Consider the following 20,269-nt stretch of genomic DNA (forward strand, 5'->3'; position numbering starts at 1 on the left):
TTGCCTGCCACATTTTTGCTGAAACTCTTTAGCTGGGGGGAGAAAAAGGGAATTAGTCTACTGTAAAGGATCTAAAATAAGTTGTGTTTCCAAGCCTGTGTTTTATATGAAATAGGAAGGATGTATATTTAAGTAGCACACATGAATGACAGAAAGAACTATATTTCTTAAATTTCAAGTGCTTTGGTTCTCTACACAGCACACTGGGCTTGTTCTTTCAAGGTTTTCAAGACATACAGCATTGGATATTGAGTTAAGAAATAAAAGCTAGATGTTCTTGTTCAGTTTTCTTTTATTAGCACAAGAAGCTTTCTTATCTATTGAGAAAGCACACTGCAGGCTGATGAAGCTAGTACAAGGAAAAAATTATGGGAAAAATAAATCAAAATTGTTATCAACAAAACTATGATTCTTAAGTTTACCAAACCTCATTTTTGCTTCCATCATCTCAGTGACTTTCTCAACCTTAACCAAAGCCCAAGGACTTGAACCTAACCACTTCTGAGCAAAACAGACAAAACTCAATTATTTCTAAGGTGGAATATGTCAATTATGCTTAATTGGCCAAATCTAATTATTCCCCTTAAAAGCTGACAAATAACCTTTCTCCACAATTTTTATCTTTATACAAAGTAGCCCCTTCATCTCCATCAGAAGAAACTATTGACAAAATCAAGCAGCTCAAGCAAGGAAACAGATTGAACATAGGCGCTGCTAGGTCTGTACTTGTTGCCATTGTGTTAAGCAAAATGTTTGTCTATGTGTATGAATGACATCAAGTTCTGCTGGTAGAGGCTAAAACAAACCTTGCTAGTTTTATGTAGCTAACATCTAGGTTTATGTAGATACAAAACTTTCACCTTCTATGAATTTCTCATGAACTCAATAAGAAAGTGACAAAACCCCCTCAACTATGTTAAGAAAAAGTTCTGCTTCTCCTTTCATCCTGATTAGGACATTCACAGTCGTAGTGAAAATATTTAACATTTGTTTTATCAGATTTAAAACCATTTATAAACTTTAACAACTATATTTTTGTATGTCAATCATGTCACCTAATAAAAACAGGAAGGATTTTTCAAATGTAACTTGCCTATTGCTCCTGGTACTCTTTTCAGTGAATAAAATGGGTGAGTCTGTGATTGCATTATTTTGACCAGGAGAGGGAAAGCTAACAGAAACATGGCTACTGATTCTAAGATTCTTTAAAAAGTCTTGGAAAAATAAACTTGTAACAAATTTGACCTAGAGGGTTTCCAGCTAGACTCTGCAAGGTCAGTCATAAACTTGTTTTGACAGTCCAAATCGACTATGGGTCAGCTCTGACAAGAGAGGGGTTTTCCTATTTTATCCTCTTCTGAAAGTTCATTGAAAAGAAGCATATGTAACAGGAAAGCATCACTCGCTTTACACATCTCCAGCTTCTCCTGGGTATCTGCTCAAACAGCAACGCTGTTGGGAATGCGATCTGGGGACAGGTAGTAGTAAGGCAGCTTTTTGTTCTTGTTGCGCTCGGAGATGGCGCTGACGATCTCATCCAGATTCTTGCGGAATTTTGCCATAGCCTCTTTCACTGGCTTCTCCACGAAGTGTTCATCTGGGTACATGCCCAGAAACAGCTAATTGAAAAACACCAAGAAATCATACTTTGAGAAAGCAAAGGCTCCTCTGCCTCAACATTATGTCATCCAGCAGAATAACGTCCAGAGCTTTTAAAATAGTACCATCAACATTTAAGTTAGCCTGTGCTGGCACTGCTAATGAATCATGCTGTCTCATCCTCCCTCACTGCTGACTGCTTCTTTCCATCCCTGCATCTTTCTGCAGCTGGTTTGCATCTGACAGCCCAAGGGTAAAACCACATCACTGATACATCTCCATAGAAAGGTAAACATGGTCGAGTCAACCAAAGAGCAACACTACAGTTTTGTGAATCTGTGTGGTTTTGCCACACGACCCTCATGGTCTCACCTACATCTTCACCATCTAGAGAAGGGAGATCAACTTACTTCATTTTCCTGGAACTGGCTCAAGGCCCAGACAGCTCCAAGATGCCAACATGAACGTCCCCTATCTGGCAGACTCTCCACAATTTGCTCGATGGTGACTGTCCCCTTTTCTGTCGGAGGGGGGCAGCGCATTGTCGGTGGGGCATTGGGAATCCAGGAACACCAGTCATACTGCACAACAAAGCAAGATAACACAGTGAAAAGCTACAGTGACTGGTATTTAGGAACACTGCAAAGAAAATCAGGACTCTTGATACCAGGAAGATGCTCTAGAGAAGGACTGAAACAGAAGGAAGACCCTACTGTCTTTCTCAGGATCTCAAAAGGGAGAGAGCTGGTTTCTCTAAATGGGAGTAGTTATTCTGCTAACCACAGGCATGTGCCACACAGCCCAAATTCATCAGCCAGGCTAAGGACTTGGCTATTTTTTTAACAAATAGCTCTTCTGATAATGTCGGGTGGACAGGGAGGGTCAATGTGTAGAGTGATGTGGGATGTGCTTGGGAGTAATCACTGTAGGAAAAGATGGTCTCCCTGCTTAGCTGTGAGATCATCCATGCCTAAAGACAGAATATGTGCCAACAAAAAAGCTCACAGAAAATCTCAAGCTGTAAGGGACCCATAAGAATCAAGTTCTACTTTCTGCTTCTTGCAAGACTACCTAAAACTAAATCATGTAACTAAGATTGTTGTTCAGATGCTCCTTGAACTCTGACAGGCTTGGCACCATGACCAGCTCCCCAGGGCATTTGTTCCAGTGACCAATCACTCACTCATTGAAGAAGCTCTGTGCAATACAGAATGACAAAGAGATTTGCTTCTGGCTGTGGAGTTTGCTTTGATGTTGGAAGAAACAGCATTTGAAAGGCAAGCTGATACCACAGTCGCAGGGTAGATTCAAGAAGGCAGGGGTAACACAGACTATCAGTATGTGATACATTAAACATCACAGAGGAAGTTCAAAGATGCCAGTTGGCTTGCAAACTCAAAGCACATTGGTTCTTTTGAAAATGTGACCATGATCAAAGCCTCAAACTTCACAGATGTGATGCTTCAGATTTCTGTGTATGTCACTGGGAGTTAAGTATCTACATATCATTGAAGATCTGGACTTCTGTCCCAGTGACATCAATGAGACTGTACCTTGAGGAGGCTTGTCTGTGCTGCTGCAGAAAGTAGACTTGGAGGCCCTGCAGATGTGCAAGGCAGTTTTCAACTACATAACTCAAAACCCATGGTAAGTGTTCCATTAGGCCAGTTAGATTGCTGTAGTGCTGGGACTGAGCTGTTGGAAAACAGCCAGCTCCACCAACTCAAAGAGAGATGCCACATGCAGCTTCGGCCCAGACACACTGCCACATTAGCACAGCTTACAACAGCAACCCACAGTAGCCACCTGTGCATGCACTCACAGCAAATGCAAAGTAAAGCCTCTTAATGCATTTCACTGCACAAAGTGCCACAGACTACCAGCACATACAGTACTCAGGTAGTTCAGGTGATGTCTGGAAAGCATGGTAGCTTGACTCTGCACCTGAACCCTTCAGCATTTAAATGCTAAAAAAAATTGTTCACTATAATGAAGTCATTACAACTAAAATATACAAGTTGGAGCCTCTAAATTTGAACTTTGTACATAATTTAGGACTCAAAATGTTTTTTTCAGCCTTACCAAAAAGCTTGCACAGGCTTCATGTGTATTTGCAGATGGCCCTGCAGTTATCTTGACAAGAAAGTAATGTCTGTACATGCATATTTACTAAAAAACATTTATCAGACCTTGCTCTGTTAGATGTACCTCCCAGCCCTAAAAGAACAGTCTTCCCAGAAATTCTTACCTGACCAAAATTCACAGCTGCATGCTGGGCTGATGTGGTGAATATTATCACTGTGAGATATTCTGATAGCTTCTCTCGTGTTCTGATCATCTTAGGAAACCCTAAATGAAGGAGAAGAAAAGCTTAAGTAACAGAACTATGAAGTAACCCAGTTACACAGTAGTAATCAGCTACTGAGAAGGCATGAGTGAGAGGGCCATGCAGCAGTCACCAAAGAGCAGGGCATTCCCTTTCTGAATGGTGATGTGTGGTCTAACAGGAGCTACTCCACCTCTCCGTGTCTTGGCTATCCAGCCATCAACATTGAGTAATCTTGTTTTACTGCACACAGGTTTGTGAGACATCCCCAGTGTCTGCAAAGTGTGTGGCACTACTTAAGGGGAAGGCAAAGTATAATTACACCTTTAAAAAATACTGTATCCTTGTCCTCTCACCCTACCTACCCTGCAGCAAGGAACCTAGAGAGTTCACAGAGCAGGGGTCTCAGATGCTCCCTTTTTCTCCAGGCTGCAGTGCAAGCAGGAAAGCAGCAAATGGCCATTTGTTTGTACTTACAAAGGTCCCAGGCCCAGAGGTCGAGTGCACTGCAAGGAAGAGCACAGGGAGAGCTTATTTGCTGAAATGGAAAGTGAGGAAATGAGAACTTCTGAAAGAGAAAACAGAATAAGGAACAGAAATAGTGGCACCAAGCTGTCTTTGAGAAGTAGTGAATGAGTTCTTTGTTTTGCTTTGCTTGTGCGTGTGTGGCTTTTGCTTTTCCTATTAAATTGTCTTCATTTCAACCCATGTGCTTTCTTACTTTTACCCTTCCAATTCTCTTCCCCATTCCACCAGGGGAGAGTAAGGAACTAGGGAAATATTTTGCTACCAAAGCTCCCCCAAATCTGTATCTCTCCTATCCTCACCACACTGCAGTCCTGTGCTGTACTCACTGTCCCAGCCCAATGTGACCACAGGTCCCAGGATACCTAGAGACCTGTCAGCACCCTGGGGAAAAGTGCTCCTGCTAAGGCTGTCTCTGCCAGCTGCTTCCACATCTCCACCACCAACCTGGTGCAGATGTGAACTCAACCTGAGATGGGGAACAGGTACATGGTAGCTCTGGCCAGACACCACGCCTGAAGAGGAAAGGATGCACCATCCCCTCCTGAGTCCTGCTATCGTAAGCACACTGTGCTCATCTTTTAAGGGGCTTAGCACACTCCCAGTGAGAGCAGCCCTTCCAGGGCAGGAATGGAGACTGGAGGAGGGACCCTGGGTGCAACAGCCTTTCCCATTTATCCTCCTTCCATTCTTTACACAGACAGGCAGGTCCCCCTGCTCTCTGCCTGAGCACTTGAAGTGGCAGCAGTGCAGAGAGAGATACTGCAGGTCTGGCAGGTTTCCCACCTGTAGTGGCAGTCCTGTCACCAGTGGTGCTTGTTGCATCCCACCCCAGCTGTAGCCCTGGAAAGGCTCAGTACTTGTCACATACAAAAATTTTTTAGGTCACACATAAAGCTTCTTCTGGCAGGCCATTACTAAGCTTTTCCTAAGAGACAGCTACACAAAGGAAAATTATAGCAACTCTGTGCCCCAAGTCCTTTGCTCGTCCAGGCAGGTAGAGCCCAAGAGGCTGCTGTACACCAGTGCATACTGGTAATGAGTGGAAACATCACAGTTCACAAACGTGTGCAGGCAATGCCAAAGCCATCTGCCTCAGACCACTGATCAGTGGGTGTTTCCAGATGTAAATCAGTCAGGACAGTACGAAGAATCCCTACCCATCTGTATAAATTCCTGAAAACCTGCTTGGAAAAAATGTGAGTAGAAGAAAAAAACAAACCAGCATATTTAGGCAAAGGCAGGAGAGTATTAACTCAGGTGGGAGAATGGAGGTGTGTTATGGGTGAGAGGTCCCACAGCCAAGTAATGGCTTGCAAGAAAGGAGAGGCAGTGGATGGAGACAGAGCAAAGGAAAGTATTTCTTGGAAAGAATCATGAGTATCTTCTTTTGAGGAAGCAGAACAGCTCAGCAATGTCACAGATGCTGAACAAATGCAAAGTGCAGCAAGAAACTCCTGGGGAGGTTCTTATTTTTTCTTATTCAGTGCAAGATTTGGAGGACAGGATTCAAGGGGTTCTCACTGCTCCTTGTGATTTCTATCTGTCTGATGGTTCCAACAGCACATACAGACAGCCCACCCACTAATGCTTAAAGCATTAGTAGACAAGATCCCTAGCTTACAGAGAGCTCTCCCAAGTTGCCCAAGCTCATGGTGAGAATCTGTGGCAATGGAAGGAGCTGTCACCTGAGGGGGGTTGGCCTGATTCAAGGTCTCCCCCATAAACCAAGCATCTCTGGGCCAGGAGTGGAGAGGGTCTCCAGCAGCTCAAGGCAGGCTGTGCTTGCAGTGTGGCTGTCAGCAGGGCCTTGACCAGTTGTGAACCTGGCTGGGCCCTCATACCTTACCTGAGGCCTTTACACCCCTCATTCCATAGACGTAAATGTCTTTGACAAAAGCCTGGAGCTCCACATCCTCAGATACAATCTCATCGCTCTCATAGTAGATGTGAATAACATCCTCTGCAAAACTGCAGACACAGGAACAAATGAACAAGACAAAACAGAGAGGAGAAAGCAAGCCTGCTGTTCCCTGAAGACCTTCTACTGACCTTGCAGAGGAGGCAGATGCTGTACGGGGCAAGAGAGAAGGGAAGAGCAGGTCTCAACACCCTCCTCCTTCCTCCCAAAGGCAGTGGGAATGCACAGAGGCAACTTTGATTAATTTCTGACTACAGCATCACTTCCTCCCCCAACAAAATGATGCTAGACCACACCGTATCCTCTGAACAGTCCTGTGCATTTTACTCTCTTATTTGAGGCTTTGCTGCTGCCCAGACTTCCGTCTTCACATCTACATCTTTTCTTCACTTAACACAGAGTCCCTCTGGCATATGCACATGGCTCTCACACCAAGAACAGGGGCTCCCAAACTGTGATACTGGCACCATCCCCTGTATGTAGGATACTCCAAAGCTGCTCCTGGGTGCCACTAAAATAGTTGATCCGTTCCTACCACACATCTTTTTCACAAAACCCAAGCATCACATTCCAAAGTCAGGGTGACCCAGGAAGCTTTTATTGGGTAGAAGAGATCTAGGGATTTTTTCCTACACCCACTGCATACAGCAGATGTCTTCTGCCTGTTCAGTTCCTCTTCTCAAAATCCCTCTTTCTATAAAAGCTTCCCAGGCAAACTCATCTCAGCAAGAAAGGCTTTTAAAAACCTAAGATAATAGAAATTGTTCTGAAAGCAGTAAAAATAGGCAAGCCTGACTTCCTGAAGATTCGCATTTCATGACTGAATGACTGGTTAACTGATCTACACCAAGATACACTATTAGCTCTGCAGGTACCTGTAATCCTTGCTAAATATTTTGACAACCCACAGAGTGAAACATTTGACTGCAGAAGCTGACTGATGGGATTAAGAATTGTTATCCAATAGAGATTTCTCCCCTACTAAGCTATAAATTTATTGCAATTTGGAGACCTTTACAAATCTGTCACTGTGGTTTTTACTAGCCAACCAAGTCAAGAGTTGTTATTGAGGCAGACAAACAACTGCATTAACACCAAGAGTTTAAGTAATTTGGGCTTCTAGAGGAAGCCAAAGGAAATTAAAAATCCTGTAACACGCAAAGATTAAGCCTCCCTGCATGAGCTCAGCCTCCACCACCTGGAACCTGTGCCAAGTGCCTACAGAAGATAATCCTTCTCTCCCAATGACAGTATTTTAGACCCTCTTCCATGCAAATGTAAATTAGTATATGAAGTGTGTATAAGACCTTCTTGGTTGGAATGTCTTTCTGCAGTTAAATCAGAAATAAGAAGCTGAGTATTAGAGAAGGGGTTTAAAAATTTGCTGTGTGAGCCTCATAGCTTCTATAGGAACAACCTTATCAGCTTTCTTAAGTCTAGGCCATCTACCATATGGGAGAAATGCTGGGGACAGAAATTATTTAATTAGAAGGGTGAAGACTGACATCCCTTCAGTGTGTAGGCAATTCATGATGATAGTCATGTGCATGTGCCTTGTTTCATGAGTCAGGATATCACACACTCAAAAAGGAGGCCCACACCATTTATAAACCAAATTATTCACTTATGAACTGAGGCACTGTAACATCTTCCTCCAGCTAGGTTAACACCCACAAACAGTCATACTAAATTGAGTTGACTAAGTACTGTCTGGTATTTGAAAAGGCATTTCTCAATCAGCAAAGAAAATACAGGAAAGAGAAGAGGGACAAAAAATGGACCACTTCAAGAGAATTACCACAGAAAAGTTATGACCTCCTTTTCTCTCAAATGGGCACCAAGAATTGCAGCAAATATTGCAAGATAACCTCTCACCAAAACAAAAGAGAAAACACAGGAGATAAAGATCTACCCAACATTTTAAACATTATGTGTTCACTATAAACTCCCAACTCTGTGTGCACAGAAGATGTGATTTTTAATGAACATGCTTTTCAAAAGCCACGTGGCCAGAAACAGCTGTATATTTAGCAAGCAACTTATGCCTTGCAAAAACACATTATTTGTTAAATGAAATGCCATTGTACAATAAGAAACATTAATCATTGCATTCTGAGGCAGTTTCATATCTGAAAAGGACCACATTCCTGTGGTTGAGCAGCCTTGCAGTGTCTCTCCTGTCTCAGAATTGCTGCCCTTCCTGACAAAACCTGGGCTTCGCAATTTTAAGGCATTTTAAGAAAGTTTCTATTCAAATTAGTTAACGCCTGATTCATTGAGTATCAAAACACAACTCCCATGCAAGCCAAGCTTGCATTTCCACTCCACAAGAACCTTGATGAGCTCATGTGGCTGGCTCAGAGAGCTGGGTTCCCTCTTGGTTTGTGCACAGCTAAAATGAAAAAGCTAATTAAACTTCCTTTGCAGGGCTACATTTCAACTCACTAAACCCTGTGAAATCCTATAGAGGAGTACACATTTATAAAAGGGCCTCTGAAAATCAGAATGCAAGAAAACAGGACTGAAAAAAAGCATTAACAGTCCTTCAAGGGTTTGTGCTTGACTATGTATTTTTCCTCAGATGAAATACATTGGATGCAAAAGGCACCAGGTAACTAAACAGCTCAGGTGCTGTTCACATGGCTGTGATGGAGATCAAAGTGAGCAGAGAGAAAATGAAGTAATGTCTCCATGACAGTGACTTTATTAGCCATTTCTAGAACTACAAGCTCTTACCTCCTGATAGCCTCCCAGACTTTAATGCCATCATCCCGGTAATAGTAGTAGGGGATATCCTCTTTGCTGTCCATCCCTTTAGCTTTCATCTCCTCAGGGAAGCAGAGAGAGCTGTAAGTCAGATCCTTCATTGCTTTCTGCACCATTTGTACATGTCCTCCTCCACCTGTAGCATTTGCCTGCAGGAGGAATGGCAAGACAGGAACAGCAGAATATTATATTGACTTTCTGCTGAGACTGGCTTTCCAAAAGCACAGGACTTGGTATTAAAAATGCTAGTGAATCTTTTTTTCAAGGAGAGAACCACTTCTCCAAACAAACAAGTACCAAACTGCTACTGTACATTTTGACTTCAGAGATTTCACAGCTCTCCCATAAGTCACTGTTTATTTCCTAACCCATTTTCTCCATAGGTACAGCACCTGCTGATGGTGGAATACAGTAATAAAGTACAGCAACATTGAATTATCAAACCTAAAGCACTTTCTGCCAGCCCTATCCTCCAAAACCAGCATGGAGGAAGGCAGGCAGGAGCGTGATAGAACAGGGCTTTTGCTAAACTACCCATTGCTGCTACAGTGTGTTTTAGTAGAAAGTGTCTATGGATGCAGGCTACTGTGAGCCACCCTGGAATTTAACCCAGAATATATCAATCCTACCAGGTGATTATTGATGAGGATTAGCCAGGGTTTCCGTATATGCTACATTTGGAAAACATAGCACTGTGGAAAAACCATAACAAACAGCACTGCAAAAGTATTTAGGTAATCACTGCACAAAAGCTCCCAAATGTTGCTTTTCTAGCATATGATGCTAATGTTGTAGGAGGAGTCAGCTCACATTTACTGTCCTCCAGCCGGCTCATCATCCACACTGGACCCAACAAATTCTGGAACTCCAGGATCCCTGCTGGTAGGTCTTAACCACACACTCATCCCACATGCAAGGGGTACAGACATTATGCTTTTGTTCAAAGGGATGGGAAAGCCTGCTAGGTCTCCACAGTCAGCAGTGGAGTCCGGAAGACAAGGAAGATGCCCAGATTTAACCTCTCTTCTTTCCTTGAAGGATGGAGCTTATTTTTGGTCTAGTGCCAGAGTTGTAAGTGGTACAGTTGTCCTGAAACGCAGGCTCCCTCTTTGGAAGGACTTCTGAAACCTCCCCAAAAATTGCTGCTACCATGTTGTCACATAGACTGCTGCATGCCAACCTGCTTGATTCCGAGATGCAGCATGCCATTTCTGGGAAAGCCAGGGAGGAAGAGCTGGGTACAAGTTAAGTACCAGTGCAGTCAGAATTAGATGTTCAGATTTGACGTAAGAGCTGCACCACAGTTCATGATATATGGTTACGTTTCTCTGACTCAGATGAAGCTGAGTTTTGATCCTAGCAGATCTGCTGTTTATGGCAATTCAAGAAAACAGGCTGGAATTTACAGGCACTATTTGTGAGCTTAGAAATCTGTCTTAACTACACGTCTTTCTCTGATGGAAATTTCCTTTTACAATCACAAATTCTTTTGGTCTCCACCCTGCCCCAATATGAGTAACTGAGTACTTAAAAAAACTGAGGACTTAGTAGTGTGCATGCAAGTGCAGGGATGTATGTGCAAATCATGTTCCTTTGCACTCCTATACTCATACCCAAAAGTCACATCAGCTATAAGTAAGCAAGATACTGACTCACTACTGACATTGCTAGTTCTAAACTGGCTACTTAGAGGCAAAAGGCAACATCTTCAGCACAACAAAGCATCAGCTCTGTGCACCACTTTCTCAGGTGGTATTAGTTATGTTTGCCCTTCAGTAGAAAGGTCAAAAAAACAAGACAGTACAAGATGGTTAAAGGATAAAAACATATACAGAATCATGAAGATTTGCAAAGGGGATTACTTACCTTGTCAAAAAGACCACATTCACAGATAAGCTGTTCTCGGGCTTTGGTATTGATGGCTATCGTGAATCGCATGTGTGGCACCAAGAGCTGTGAAACACGACAAGCAATGACAGATGGCAAATTCTCTGACTGAATTCAACAGCAATACAGTGTAAAGTCTGAAGCTCTGGAAGCCCTGGTGGTTTAGCTGTACGTTGCCTTGCAGGGCAGCCAGCCAAACTATCTCAGCTGAGCTATCACCAGGACTTCCTTTTGGTTTGTCAAACTAATGCGATAACCTCCCTCACCCACCTACATCCCTTCATGCAAGAACCAACCTTGAAGAGGGGATGTACCGCAGGCAGCTGCCGGAACATGGCTATGCTGAACACCTCTGACACTAAGTGTGTCCGTAAGAGATGGGTCACAGTCTGATGGATGTGGAAATCAGCTGAGCGAACCCAAATTTTAGCGAGCAGCCAATCATATGTGGCATCTGAAGGAAGGAATATGGGATTGTCTGGCCCAGGCTTTTGGCCAAGCTGGAAGATATAAAAACAACACAAAACCACGAGACATTCATGTTGAAGATGAGACAGAAAGCAAAGTGTCCCTTTAAAGACCCTGACAGTAAACCCACCTGGATTGCAATGGGTACAATTTTATTCTCCAGGTTCTTATACAGCAGGCAGATGGGTGCAGTCAAGTACTGTATTGTGCATGGGTCTGTTTTATTGGCATCCACACCATCCAGCAGCTCGTAGTCCACAATGAAAATGTTTCCTTGCTGGAGAAATAAAAAGAAAGAAAGAAAAAAAGAAAAGCCTGTTGTGTTTTAACAGACTGTAAGTAGCAAGGTTTGGAACAAAGATCAGGAAGTCTTGGCCAGAGGCTGGCTTGTGCCCTGTGTTTACAAGTGGCCACTGGCCTGTCCTTGCTCATGGTGGCTCAGGGATGATGCCACTGAGACAGCAAGCACCTTTACACAAACTACCTGACCTGTACCAGCTGAGTCTGATGGTGAGCCTTTCATGCCTATGCATTCACAAAGTGACACTAAGAAGGATGCAAACAAGTTTCACACTGCCAGCTGAAGAGACCCCTAAGCTTGCCATACAAAGCAAAGCACAACCCTTGCCAACCTTTCTTCAGTATGTTTCTTTCTTCAGTCAATAGTTAGTCAACCCCCAACCTTTCAGAGGAAAACACTGAAAAAGGACCCTTCATCTACTGGTGACATCTCTTTAACTGGATGTGGAGAAAGGCACGGCATGTAGGACAACAGGAGGAAACAGAGGTGCTGTCAGTCTGCAGAGACACCTAGCTTTGCCATGACCAACCACACAGGCTGAAGAGGAGGTGTGGCTCAAGGCACTTAGAACAGGGTTTGGAGGTTAGAGGACATGAGAAGGAGCAGATGAAGTCCAACCTGACGGAAAGCCATACCTTCACTTCTTCCTCCAGGGTCAGGTTCCTCTCCAGACTGCATTCTACCATATCTGTAGTCACAGGCAACTTCTTGGGTATCTCAGTGCATCTCCGGATCAGCACAGGATTGCATCCATTCAGGAACTGGTAGCCAAACATAAAATCTTCCTTCCAGTGCTGCATCACATATTCTAAAGGGAAAACAAGCTTTCAGCATCAATATCTGCACTGCATCAATACCTTACTGCATGCAGGATTCCTCCCTTCCTCCCCACACTTTGTTATAATGCCCTGTAACTTTGACTAAAGAAAGCAGCAAGAAAAGGATTCAGAAGTTACCACAGAATTAAAAATTACTTAAGTTAAATGGACAATGTAATCTTTGTTTTTCACTTTGAGAATAATTTGTTTCTCTATGTACAAAAACAATGAAGACTAAAATAATCCACTCCTGTGTAAAACATTCTTCCATGAAATTTTTAAATCTCATGTTTTAAATTCTCAGGGAATACAATGCGGCGATAATTATAAATAATTTAAAAAAAAAAAAGTATCAAAACTCACTCTGCATTCTAACAGAGATGAAAAAAATGTAGTTTACTTGAAGTTGGCGTTTACATCAGCTCTGTCACTTGCATAATGAGTCTGGAGCTGTATCTGAAGTCTATACCATCCAAAAATTACTTGGACAGAAAATACATGACTGAAAAATGCCTTGAATCACCCTCTTCATTAGCTCTGTTTCTGCCAAGCCTCACAAGTATGCAGATTCAGAGTTGCATTAATGTAGCTGTGACCAATGATTAACATTTAAAACTCACAGAACTGGAGTTTTTCTCATGAGTATGGAAATACTACGAACGAAATTAATTGCAGATTATTTGTAATTCCCATGTTAAAAGTACTTTAGGAAGTGATTTTATTAAATGGAGCAAATTGCTGTAATTAGTTTTAATAGCTCTGACCAGCCTGCGTGTTTTATTTTATACCTGGGACTGCAGAAATTACTTTTATTTCTCTTAACTGGTCCTTAGGCAGACTGAAGAGGGGCAAAGCTTCAGAGCAGGAAGGAAAAATATTTTCCTTTGCAGAATCTGAACAAGCCATGCACACACATTGCAGGAACCACACCCCAATCAACTTATAGTATTTGTTTATCTGTTATATGCACTAATACAGTAAAATAAAGACAAATAACGTAACCATGGCAAATAGTAGAAGGTTGGGTCTGGCTCACAAAACAAAGGCTTCCCAGCCCTGCTTTACAGAAAGAACACCATGAACTTCAAAACCCTGTGTCTGTCTGCAATTCTTTTATGTAACTGTTTATATTTCCATACTGTAAAGAGTTAAAGCAAAGAAGTATTTTGCCTTTGACATCTTAATAGGGGACTGAGATGCCTAACTGGCCTAACCTCCAGTACAGCTCAGGACAGAGGTTACTGAGCAGTTCACAGTAATTTTAGTTTGTGTGAAACCATAGCTTTGCTTTTTGGTCTTTTGGGCTGCTGGTGTGATCAGCAGTCTGAGATTACAGTTTATTTATGAAAAGCTGTGGGAGTGCAGAAGTGAGGGTCAGCCACTTTCATCCTAATCAAATATGTTCAAGACAAATAATTAGCCATTCTACAATGCAAACATAAGCAAATGCTGATAAACCCACCAGAGATTGTGTTGCTGATTCTGACAAAGATCCTCTCAAAATCTGCAAAATCACTCCAGGAGGACTGGAACATGTGCATGAAACGGTTGATATAAAGATTCTCCATCCTAAAACCAAAATGAAACAAAACATCTCTGAAAAAAATCACATCCAGCTTCCTCAATACTCCCCAATTATTTTCCACACACAGTGTATTTTTCAGTGGTGCAATGTGAGATTGGTCACCATACAGAATTAAATTTGCTGGCTGAACCTTTACACAAGAGCCTGGAAGGCATCTCAAGAGTCCAGTCTTTGCTACTGCATTATTGATCTCCACTCTACAGTTGTTCTTGGCAGTCTACAGCCTGGGACCAGTCTTGTCTCAAGACTACTCCACTATCTGATGGTATGGTGGGATGTCTGACCCAGGCACACAAAATAGCTCAGAAGGGGACTCAGACACCAGAGAAGTTCTATTTGCCTCATTAACCCTGTGCTATTTCAAAGAGCTCTGCAGGATTGATTATTCAAGCTAATCTAATGGCCAGGACTGTTTTTTCTTAATGATATGACACATGCAAGGAGGTGGACAGTGACTTTGCTGCCCCGAGAAGATTACACTCAGACGTGGTTAACTGATGAGCTGCTCAGACCGGCTTTTCTTCAGCAAGGTCTAAAGTATGTGTTGATACCATTTTATTCTGTTATGTGACTGCAAGGCTTAATTATCCATTTTAATTCAACAGTGAGGGAGAGTGGTACCTCTAGAGGACTCTGAGAATTAAGCCTAAGATATTAGGTGCCAGTAGTCCTTCTTCCTATGCTCTTCACCATTGTCCCCTCCATATATAATATCTACAGCCAAAACAGCGTCTAATGAGAACACAGAGGCTCTGCCAGTTCCCAGTGTGAAAAACTTGGTTTTTTAATATTTAATTAATTTATTTCCTATTTTGATTCACTGCAGATCCAGCTGGAAAGAATCAAATTTTGAGATTTCAATAAAATGTAAAAGGTGATCAGATCCTTACTGTGCCCCAAAAAAGATTTTGCAAAATTCCTGAAGTTTCACAAACACTTACGCTTTAGAGTAGTTGAGAATGAAGTCAATTCCTTTCTCATTGTCAAACTGGATGTCACGAGGCAGATCCCTGTGTGAAAGGGCATCGATGCTCAGGGGAAAGCCTGGATGCCACTCCTTCCAGCTAAGAAAACAAGAGAAGTTGGATCAACCACATAACCTTACCAGCACGAGTGCTGTGTCATTCATTCACATCCACCGCTTCTGTGACTCAAATCCATGAAACAAATTTGTGGCAAACTCATTTGGACCAAAAATAGTGACTTAGGCAACACGAATATCTACCAGTACCCTACAGAATCCTGAAGTACAATGGAAGGCATGCACTTGGCCAACAACTTCCCAAAACTTGAAGTAATTTAATACCTATCATATTTACAAACACTTGTCACACTTGGTTAAAATTGCCGGTAAGTACAAATGTATTGGGAGGGGAGGGGACAGAAAGACAGACAGCTGCCCAATGCACACTCACTCTTGGAGCTACATTTTTTCAAAACTAGAGATACAGCAGCTAAAAGTACTCAGGCACATATTTAAGTTTCTCCAAAAGGCAACTCTCTGAGAGACACAGATGGTCTTGATAGTGTAGATCCAGCTCCTCAGAAGAGCCCTACCTCACAATGGTCATGGCACACATTCTCTGCCATGGATGTTCTTGCACAGTACCCCATTTTACTTAGAAAAAAAAAAAAAAAGAAGCTGACTTGTAAAGAATACAGTTTCAATGGTATTTCCAAATTGTCTGCAGCACAAAGATTGCTTTGTGTGTTATCATTTATGCATCTGAATTGTAAATAACTATTTCCCTGGAATTAAAAATGGTTTTGCCTTCCTTTTTGCATGCATAAACAAAATTTTGTGCCACACCTCTTTTTGGACTGCATTTCTCTCTGCTCTACTTCCCATAATTTGTAAGCAAGATCCTTTCTTAGTCAAATGTTATTATCACACATATGCCAAGGCTCAATCCATCAATTCTGAATGAACCCTCAGTCCATCTGATCCTTACTCTCACAGTAAGGAGAAGAAAGTGCCAGAAAATGTCATTATTTTAACAGAGAATATGTCTCTATGAAAAGGAAATGTCTGATGCTTTTGGGAGTTACCTGTCGATAAAAGATAGGTAACTTGATTAGGAAAAAATGTCTATGACACTACAAAGGTGGGTGTCACAGCTGTGTTCTGATAGCACATTCCAGTTAATTCAAACAGGGCTAGATCTTCCACTGCACCACAAAGCAGGAAACAACTAAAACTAGCTTGGTGCTGCAGCCAAAAAGCTCCAGTAAGAGCTGACATATTCCGATCATATTTCAAAACTGGAGTACTGCTTGGAAAAGGCAAATGGAATCTGCCTTCAGATCTTCCTTGAAAGCACACCTGTGTGCCAGAGAACCCACACAGAGACTGTACCACTGAAGTCCTACTGAAGCCTTCCAGGTAGGCTTATCTGGGATCCAAGTATCTTGTTAATGCCACTTGCACCAGGCTGATCATCACTTACACTGATTCATCTATGTGAAAAAACATATATGGCCAACATGGTAACTTCTGCTTTCTCTTATGCAACAGTCCAGTAACAAGAGCAAGATGATAATCTACATGTACTCTGCCAAACTCTGACCTGATGAGAATAGGCACTGGGCCTTCGGGGGACATTTGGGAAACTCACCGGTACATTTTTTGACGGCTCTCGAGCTCTTTGCGTCTGTGCTGCTTGAGAATGTGTGTCTTGTCATCCCGGGAGAGCTTTGCTGTGAAACAGAGGGAAGACACAGATTTATTAGGGTCCTACTCCCATCACTGACCAGCTTCTGAGAAGGACAGCAAGGTTTCCAAACCCTCAGACTTATGATGTATAGCTTTGTAAAGTTTCTGTCAGAAACACTTACGTGATCCAATGCAGTAGAAACACAGGTTGAGAATCTGTGGCTCCTAACTTGGTGCCTCCAAGGGGCAATTAGCTCAAGCTAGAAAAATCTGTCTCAACTGTATATTAAACCTGGATTCCTAGTGTAGACACTTGCTGCACACATCTAGGGTTACATTGTCTGAACAGGACCAGAGGAATTAATTTTACATTTCAGTATCTAGGGAAATTTTCATCAATAAGAGAAATTGTAGTTTTGTTCCAGCTAATCTTTCCTGCTAAAAGACACCTCCAGGAAACAATCCGTCATCTCTCCTTAAGCTGTGCTCTCCCCCGTCCACTTGGAGCGATAATCATATATTCTTAGGAGAACAGAAAGAAAACCATTGAGGCTTCCTGTCCAGACAGCTCGCTCTTCTGACCACGTACTCACTAAACCATTAAATAACACAAATACTTCCTTAGCGACCAGAGAAAGGACATGTGACTCACTTTACATACGCAAATGGGAAGGCAGATAAAGCCAGCAGGAGTTTAATGGAAATAGCTGCTTGGGGTATGGAGTTGGAAATACCAGAGGTAATACGAGTGATAACATACATGGCTAACAGTTTCCACCTGGTTGTGTCTGAGTTACCAATAAGGTTTCACTTGCTTTTGTCCTTTACCTCCCTGTACTCTGAAAGTCATGCAAACATACTTTCCATGGAAGTGTTACAGTCATCATAACTCAAATTAAGAAAAAGGGAAGGTCCCTCTGAAGACCAAAAATAAACTGACACTTAGTTGTGATTACAGGACAAGAGGCTTCAAATGTGAAATTCCTTGGCCAGGAGTAGCCAAAAACTTAATGGGAAGATAAACATTATTTCCTATCACCTCATATATTGTTTCAGCTATTTTCAGGCACTCTTGCTGCAGACCATGAAAGTAGATAACCTACCCTAGGTAACACAAAGGGGAACACGCTAACTTCAGAGACTAATGACTGCACCAACCCTGATCATATCAAGTAGATCAGTCAGAAACAGTTAAAATACAGGTTTCAGGTCCAGCGGAACTCTGAACAGAGAGCAAAAGTGCTGTAACCCTTTCCTCAGTTGCTCACCACTACTTGCAGCAGTCGTATCGATCTCACCCTGGACCTGACAGCATGTAAAGAAAAAGGGGTGAAAAATGAAGCTGCCGTTTCAAGTCAGTCCTTGCACCTGCAGAGCAGCCTGCTTTGGGATTTTATTTTGCTCTCAAGAAAACAAGACAATTTACAGGCAATTAATCATGGACCACTTAGATTAGTATGAAACAAGGACAAGACACTAATTCTAATTAGATCAAATGGTCTTCCAGAAACAGAGATGTGGAGCAGACAAAAATTTGGCATCAGGGTCAGCTGTCACATTTAAGACCAAGCCAGCATAAGGACTCTTCCTTGTACGTGCTTCCTAAAACATCCAGCTAAACTGTCATCCCAACAAACTGCCCAGAAAACAGTCCTAGTTGGCAGGGAAAGCCCACTCCCTAAGATACAGAAGGGGACTGGCGATGTGAGAAAGAGGATTAGGAGGTACATGGGGACAGGTGAAGGAGAGGTGTAAGAATGCTGGATGTTGTGCAGAAAATCACGCTTCTTATGGCTCTCACCTCTTCCATCTCGAAGGACAATCTCTTTTTCATCTGTAATCCAGCGGTAGCATGGGAACTCCAAATAGTCACCCATTGGTGTTTTTACAGTGATATACTTCAGGTACCAGTCATCCTGGTACCAATATTTTCGTTTCTCAATTTTTATTAGCTGAATCTCTCCAAGGTCTTCTTCCACAGTTACATCATAGGAGTCAACCTACAGAGTAGAATATGGTCAATGATCCACTGCACACGCAGAAGCACAAGCACTACACAGGCATACCTGGGTTGTTCTCACATGTCATGGTTACAACAACTTTCCAGTTCTGGTGGATGAGAAAAGGAAGACTTATTATTGAGCTGCAATGCAATAGAAAGACGAATACAAGAACAAAGATGCAACATAAAAAACACTCCAGAAACAGAGAAACATTTTTGTATGCAACCTAAAAATCAAATTACTCCTTGAAATATTTGCAAGTCTGAGAAAAACCATGATCATGAAAGCATTTACTGCTCTCTTAGCAAGATCTGGAAGAGGCATTGCTAGGGCACATCTGTTCATGCAACTCGAGTGGAAAGATGATCATGAGATTAACACATTGGACAAGGAATCTAAAGACCTGTGTTTATTAGTCAAATGTGCTTTAGACTAAAGACTGTATCCAAATCCCCTTTGTCTTGTGTTTCCTGTGGCTGGTCTTCTTCACTTCTCCATTTTTAAAATGAGAACAATGGTACATTTTGTTTGTACAACTCAGATGTACAAAGGATTTTAAGCAGCTAACTAAAAACAAGGTTCACAAGAATATCTAGCTCTAGAGGCACTTCCTTCTTTCACAGAAAAAAAGCCAGCATGTGGAAATGGGGTTTATCATCTTCCTCAGTCTAGTGTTAACTCAAAAGCCTGTTTCCTGCAACATGGAGGGAACTCAACCTAGACCAGTAGCTAGTCTGTTTAGTCCTTTCCTGTGCTAAGGGTGTTTGCACTGAGCTGGTACTGAAGGCAAGGACCATTCATATCTGCTCCTTCAGGAGTACCCTTTAGTCTCCTTATGGGGCTGACTTCTCAGGGGTGTATGAATACTCTTACTGCATGTGGAGACACTCAACAAATGACAGTTCTGGCGGCACTTGCACTATTAGGCAGTACCTACATAGGACAAAATGAGTATTAATTTCAGATATGACCAGTAAGACACCATGTGGTGCTAGGCAATCCAGGAGAACAGGAATTGACTTTTATTTCCAAGAGTGTAGACAGATCAGGGCAAAGGGGAGTAGCCAAGTGCTCACTGTAACAAAGCTGAATTGGGTATGGCGACCATAAGAGCATCAGCTGAAGTCTGCTCTGCTCAGGTGATCCTACTAAGCTTTGTGTGATTACAAGCAGAGACTCTTGTGGTTTTTCTCAACAGTTAACAATCTTAGAAACCAACCAGCTGCTGGTATTGAAAGGATGGTACTGCATTGGCACGCTGCAGTGCCTATAGAGACTCATCTGCTTCTGTGAGCTTTGTCATTTGGCTCCTGACCTAGACACCACATTCTACTTGTTCAGCACTTCCTTAGCCTTTCTCAGGCATTTTATAATACATATATACACCTGCTGTTACTGTCTTACTTGCTAGGGAAAG

At 42.3% G+C, this 20,269-nt stretch overlaps 1 protein-coding gene across 1 annotated transcript in view; it reads right to left on the reverse strand.

Moving 5' to 3' along the window:
- Positions 1-1,223: 1,223 nt before the first annotated feature.
- ALOX5 (arachidonate 5-lipoxygenase) overlaps positions 1,224-20,269 on the reverse strand; it is a 27,139-nt gene continuing 8,093 nt past the window's right edge. Inside the window, exons 4-16 of the mRNA XM_010000829.1 lie at positions 18,651-18,849; positions 16,812-16,893; positions 15,138-15,260; positions 14,074-14,180; positions 12,429-12,601; positions 11,623-11,769; positions 11,321-11,524; positions 11,004-11,090; positions 9,108-9,286; positions 6,300-6,421; positions 3,848-3,948; positions 2,010-2,180; positions 1,224-1,619 (exon numbers count right to left, since the gene is read on the reverse strand). Of these exons, the coding sequence (XP_009999131.1) occupies positions 1,440-1,619; positions 2,010-2,180; positions 3,848-3,948; positions 6,300-6,421; positions 9,108-9,286; positions 11,004-11,090; positions 11,321-11,524; positions 11,623-11,769; positions 12,429-12,601; positions 14,074-14,180; positions 15,138-15,260; positions 16,812-16,893; positions 18,651-18,849 (1,875 nt within the window). The 3' untranslated portion in view covers positions 1,224-1,439. The remainder of the gene's footprint in view (positions 1,620-2,009; positions 2,181-3,847; positions 3,949-6,299; positions 6,422-9,107; positions 9,287-11,003; positions 11,091-11,320; positions 11,525-11,622; positions 11,770-12,428; positions 12,602-14,073; positions 14,181-15,137; positions 15,261-16,811; positions 16,894-18,650; positions 18,850-20,269) is intronic.

The sequence above is a fragment of the Chaetura pelagica genome, unplaced genomic scaffold (assembly GCF_000747805.2).
Source record: "Chaetura pelagica isolate M959 unplaced genomic scaffold, ChaPel_1.0 scaffold166, whole genome shotgun sequence".
NCBI classification, from domain to species: Eukaryota; Metazoa; Chordata; class Aves; order Apodiformes; family Apodidae; genus Chaetura; species Chaetura pelagica.